Raw genomic sequence first — 5,896 nt, 5'->3', positions numbered from 1 at the left:
GTTCAATGTGATCATGGCTGATCTTGGGCTTCAATTCCACTTTCCTGCCCGCTCCCCATATCCCTTGATTCCCTTTGAGACCAAAAATCTGTCTATCCCAACCTTACAAGAACACAAATAGGAGCAGAAGTAGAAATCTGAAATATCTTTTCAAAAAGGATACATCAGGGACTGGAATCGAACACTGGAAATCATGCTTTTTGGGATTATGATGTATATATTATCTCTAGATGGAGTAGTGAAGATGTAATGTTTGAACTTAACGGATAATTAATTAGGGAAAACGGTATTAGGTCAGCATGCTGACTTTTAGTTTTAGAGATACAGCACTGAAACAGGCCCTTCGGCCCACCGAGTCTGTGCCGACCATCAACCACCCATTTATACTAATCCTACACTAATCCCATATTCCTACATCTCCACCTGTCCCTATATTTCCCTACCACCTACCTATACTAGGGGCAATTTATAATGGCCAATTTACCTATCAACCTGCAAGTCTTTGGCTTGTGGGAGGAAACCGGAGCACCCGGAGGAAACCCACGCAGACACAGGGAGAACTTGCAAACTCCACACAGGCAGTACCCAGAATTGAACCCGGGTCCCTGGAGCTGTGAGGCTGCGGTGCTAACCACTGCGCCGCGAAAAGGCAGCACGGATTAAACATCTTGTGTAGCCAACTTATTTAAAGCGTATTCACAAAGAGATGAACCTGTCATTCCCCTCTGATTAGGGCAGCACAGTGGCTGATATTGTCCAAAGGCAGCAGGAAGGGGATGAGTTAATCAGCATATTTTCTACAATATAAATACTGGCATCAGTGTCAACATTTTATAAATAATGTTTTCAGCTATTGGTATTTTAATGTTGGGGACAGGGTGTGGAGTCTCTCAATGCTGCTGCTGTCCAGGGCCATTGGGCCTGCTCTCAATTCAGGCCCTTTCCAGCCTCCAGAATCAGCACTGAATCCACCCGCCCATTCTCTCTGGCAGCAGCTGGGCCGAGACTCCGAGAAAGGCCGAGGCCGAAGCCTCCAGACCGGGGAGAGACTCCGGGACAGGCCGAGGCCGAAGCCTCCAGACCGGGGAGAGACTCCGGGACAGGCCGAGGCCGAAGCCTCCAGACCGGGGAGAGACTCCGGGACAGGCCGAGGGCTCTGGATGGTTCGCGGGTTTTGTTTCCGCCCGGAAGCTGTTGGCAGTTACACGCGCGCTACTTCCGGTGGCTGTGTCCGGCCGGAGGGTCCGTTCCGGTAGGGGGTAAAGAGGTGAATGAGAGAGGGGGAATGAATGAATGAGGGAGGGGTGAGTGAGTGGTGAGTGAGGGAGGGAGTGAGGGAGGTAGGGAGGGGAATAAGGGAGGAGGGTGAGGGAATGATGGAGGGGGAAGGGAAAATGATGGAGGGGGAATGAGGGTGAGGGAGGAGTGAGGGCAGGGTAGCAAGGGAGGGGGATGTTAGTGGATCGGGGCATGGGGTGGAATCAATGAGGGGGAGGGGGCTTGTGAGATGCGTAAGAGGGTTAATATTGGGGGCTGGGGTGTTGGGCGTCTGGAAGCGGCAGTGGGTTCGGCCTCTCCCTGGGTCAGCAGCTCCGTCCTCAACAGTAAAATTCCCTCCCCTGCCCAGTGACTGGGGTGGGGGGAGAATGCCAGACCTTGACCCCTGACCCCACTGGAGGGGCTCTGACCCCTGACCTCACAGGGGCTCTGACCTTACTCAGGGCACTGACCCCTTGGAGGATCCATGAACATTGATCAGATGCCGCAGTCTTGGCCGCTGTTCCCTCGACACGGGCTTCGAGGCCGAATATAAACCCACCCCAACTCTTACCCGTACTCTTACGCTCACCCCCACCTTCACCCTCTGCAGTTCTACCTGAGCATGTGGACATTGTCACATTGCATCGTGGATTGAACCTGAAGATCTTTCTTGTGTGGCTCAGTATCACACCAGGCAGCTGGTTTACTGGCTGACTTATGGGGAGGCACAAACGTTAAAATGTTTTAAAGACGAAGTCCCCTCCTCCCTCTTTCCTGTGGCGAGTTACCATGTCACATTCAGCTCTTCCATTACCCTGTGCGGGAGCCTCATTCACCGCTCATGTCAGGCTACGAGACCACCCTCCCTTGTCCCTGTTTGATTTTGGACAAGCTAAAGGGCAAACTATGAAACGGTAGTGGTTCCTTTCTCAGCGACAGAGCTGCCACCATTGAGGAAATGTTAGGAGTGACATTTCTGATTGCAAAGTGCAGGAGATGTACTTTGTACTATGGGTTACCCTTATTTTTCTTTGACCTACATGAAATTAGGTTAAATATTTAAATAAAAATACCCAAGGCTTAAAGCACGTAATATTTTGAGATTATCAAGCACTGTTGGGCACTGCTTTCCTCTGTGCAAACTGCTCACTACTCCACAATCATCTTGGAATGCAAATGTAGGCTTCTTTATTCCAGCTATCTCCTTAACCACACCTCCTCCCCCAACTCCTCTGCTTTCACTTCCAACAATGTGTGAGGAGCTCACGGACTCTTTGTCACTAAGAGAAAGACCCATCTGTTCAGTTGTTTCTGCCACATCTTCCCTTCCCCTTGTCCTTCAAACCAAACTTCCAAACCGGAACTCAAATCTTTCTCTAGTTTCTCACCTATCTCCCCTCATGCCCTCCCTGAGCTCATCTTGTCCATGAGACCCACCTCCTGCTCTCTCAACCCTATATCTACTGTGCTGCTGACCACCTAGTTTCTCTTCCTGCCCCCCATGTTAATTGATATTGTAAATGGTTCCCTCCCTTTCAAAGCTTTTGTTATCAACCTTCTCCTCAAAAAACCCACCCTCTGGTGGAGGCAGAAACCCTCAACTCATTTAAAAGGTACCTGGACATGCACCTGAAGTGCTGTAACCTGCAAGGCTACAGACCAGGTGCTGGAAGGTGGGATTAGATTGAGCAGCTAGATTTTTCAGCCGGCACAGACACGATGGGCTGAATGGCCTCTTTCTGTGCCGTAATTTTTCTATGGTGTTCTATGCTCGCTGATGTACATTGGCTCCAAGTGCAGCAACACAGCTGTTTTAAAATTCTTATGCTCACATTCACATGCCTTCATGGCCTGGCCTCTCCCTATCTCTGTAATCTCCTCCAGCTGTACAATCCTTCAAGATATCTGTGTTTCTCCAACCCTGACATTGTGTACTTACAATTTCTTTGCCCCATTATTGGTGGCCAAGCCCTAACCTCTGGAATTCCCTCCCTAAACCTCTCCACCTCTCTTTTATCCTTTAAGATGCTCCTTAAAACCTCTCTCTTTGACCAAGCTTTTGGTGACCTGTCCTAATATCTCCGTCAAATTTTGTCTGATAAGCTCCTGTGACGCTCCTGGAGACATTTTACTATGTTAAAGGTAGTGTTGTTGTCTTAAAACCCCAACTTTAATAATGTTCAGTTTGCAAACATTCCAGTCGTTTGACAGGAGTTTTTTTCCCAGTCAGGTTTGCTGGAGACTTGTCAACATGGAGGCCCCTCCTGTAACTGTGTTACCAGTCATTGGTGGAACCATCAATATGATGGAATATATTCTGCAAGGTATGAAATGTCACCCTGTTAATTTTACTATTAAATGGTTTAAGTAGATAAATGACTGGACTTTCATTTACAGCTAGGACAATTATTGAGTGATTGGCATGTAAGATGGGAGCAGTAGCTACTCGTCCCAGCCAGCTGTGCTGCCCCTAGTTGGATCATATTCAGTTATAGCTTGTCTCTGTAACTGTGCTGCTGGAGAAGTGCAGACATTCAGGGGTGTGTTGGGATGTAAGATTCTTCACCCATATCTTCACCTTTCTTGGCAGTGTAACAGGTGCATTCTTTATTTTGCTATTACTTTGCCAGTTTTCTTCTCTCCATTTAACTTGAAGATATGATTGTACAGGAGTCTCTCTGTGAGTAACAGCCAAATGTGTTCCTGTCCTCGCCTTCCAGCAGAGGTCACTAGAGAGTGAGCTGGAGTGAGAAGCCTGGCTGATTTTCCTTCCCTTAACCAGGGTTATTACAGGGCCCTTACCAGCTCAGCTGAGTACAGACCTGGGATCTTGCTGCACAGAAATGTTTTGGTGTCGGTCTGCTGAGTCATTAGTTGTGTTCTGGTCTTCGGTTTTGGAAAAATAAGGTTTCATCACCTAACAGGATATTTGGAATAGAATTGTAATATTAATGGTTTCTTTGTCAAAAATGTCAAACTATTATAAGGCTGGTGCTTTTTCCTCAGTTTTGTCTCTTTGTTAAAATCATCATCATTCAATGATTATAAGCAATTCTGATTTACATAGGGAGCGTGCTGGACCAGAGTCTGGAAAGTCTTCTTCATCGACTACGTGGGCTTTGTGATAATATGGAGCCAGAAACCTTTGTAGATCATGAGCTGGTCTTTCTGCTAAAAGCCCAGCAAGGAAGTCCGTTTATTTTGAGAGCCCGACGTGCTGTGGACAAGCCTGGCGCACCCTGGCACCTACGTTACCTTGGGCAGCCAGAAATTGGAGATAAAAACCGATCAGCGCTGGTACGAAATTGTGTGGACATTGCCACTTCTGACGGCTTAACCGAATTTCTGATAGAGATGGGTTTCCGAATGGACCACGAGTTTGTGGTAAAAGGGCATGTTTTCCGCAAAGGGATTATGAAGATTGTGGTATCCAAGATCTTTCGGATTCTGCTTCCTGGTAACATCGATAACATTGAGCCCCTATCATTGTCGTATCTCGTAGAACTGAATGTGGTGGCACCTCCCGGCCAGGACGCAGTGTCAGATGACATGAAAAGTTTTTCAGAACAACTGAAGCCTTTAGTTCATCTAGAAAAAATTGACCCTAAGAGATTACATCAGGTGTAGGCACAAAAATCTGTGATGTGTCGGGGGTGGGGGGGGAGGGAGAGGTTATACTCTGGTGGCACTGAATTCTGTATGTGTGTTTCTAAAACTGGAAATGTTTTGAATAAAGTAAGATTTGTCTTATACGTTGGTCATTTCTGTTCTATTCCAGAATATGAAAAGATGAAGGATGGAACTGGAGCTAATCTGTACACACTGAGGGCTGAATTTTACCGCAGACTTTGGGACCCCAATGTCAGGGCGAAAAGCGGGTGTTGAGCCCACACTCGCCAGCAGCGGGATTGGCTCGGCAATTATACCGCAAGCAGCCTCGCCGATGGCGGGTAGGCCCCTGATGCTGCCAGTCCAGTCAGAGGGCCGGCAGTTCTGAAGCCTCAGCAGCCCCACTGGGAGAAATGGGCGCTGCTGAGGCAGGTCGGAGACCCAAGGGCATGTGCAGGGAAGTCAATTAAAAGTAAAAAATTCAGGGGGCCAAAGGTGGGAGGGGAAACCCTCTGGGGGGATTGTTGGGGCTGTGGGGGCTGCTTTCCCTGCTTGTAACCTTGTATTTAGGCCATGGAGCTTCCAGCTTTGATGGCCCCAACCCCCCTCCCCCCCCACCCCCCCCCCCCCCCCCCAACCCCCTGCCAGGCTGCCTCTGTTAAGCTGGTGGCCTCCCAACGTGGCAGGTGGCTGCCCTGTTGTTTGCAAAATGTCCCTTAATAGCGCCTATATGCAAATTGACTGCCTGCCTCCTTGGAGAGGGAAGCCGATCCACCTCGCAGCCCACCACTGGGAAACTTCCCTGGTGGTTGGACTTCGTCAGGGATCTGTCCTGATGCTGCCCTCTGTTATTTTACCGTTCCCCCCCCCACCCACCCACCCACCCAGCGTCCATTCCCATCATCTGGGGGCTGATAAAATTCTGTCCTTGGTAATCTTTTATTTACAGAGATACACATTACAAACATGCACCTCCAAACCCAGTAACCCGAGTTTCAATCTGCTCCTATATATAGGAGCACAAGTG

General features: G+C 48.7%; 1 protein-coding gene across 5 annotated transcripts; it reads left to right on the top strand.

Annotated features, from left to right (window-relative positions):
* The first annotated feature begins 1,170 nt into the window (after nt 1–1,170).
* On the top strand, nt 1,171–4,914 carry med18 (mediator of RNA polymerase II transcription, subunit 18 homolog (yeast)). Of its 5 annotated transcripts, none has more exons than XM_068011010.1 (3): nt 1,171–1,252; nt 3,487–3,584; nt 4,328–4,914. In XM_068011010.1, exons 2-3 carry the CDS (start codon nt 3,512–3,514, stop codon nt 4,885–4,887), a joined length of 633 nt encoding a protein of 210 aa, XP_067867111.1. In that variant the 5' UTR covers nt 1,171–1,252; nt 3,487–3,511; the 3' UTR covers nt 4,888–4,914. The 5 variants fall into 5 exon arrangements, with proteins under 5 accessions (XP_067867111.1, XP_067867113.1, XP_067867116.1 ...); XM_068011012.1 differs by having other exon boundaries at nt 1,184–1,267; XM_068011015.1 differs by having other exon boundaries at nt 1,220–1,267; nt 3,491–3,584.
* Nucleotides 4,915–5,896: the final 982 nt, after the last annotated feature.

Source organism: Heterodontus francisci, chromosome 31 (assembly GCF_036365525.1).
Source record: "Heterodontus francisci isolate sHetFra1 chromosome 31, sHetFra1.hap1, whole genome shotgun sequence".
NCBI lineage: Eukaryota > Metazoa > Chordata > Chondrichthyes > Heterodontiformes > Heterodontidae > Heterodontus > Heterodontus francisci.
The sequence above is the reverse complement of the archived record's forward strand: the minus strand, read 5'-3'. Positions and strand labels throughout refer to the sequence as shown.

Excerpts from the sequence above, each read along its gene's own strand:
- med18 (XM_068011011.1), top strand. Across the intron at positions 3,585-4,327 it reads GATGGAATATATTCTGCAAG|GGAGCGTGCTGGACCAGAGT; the intron begins GTATGAAATGTC and ends TGATTTACATAG.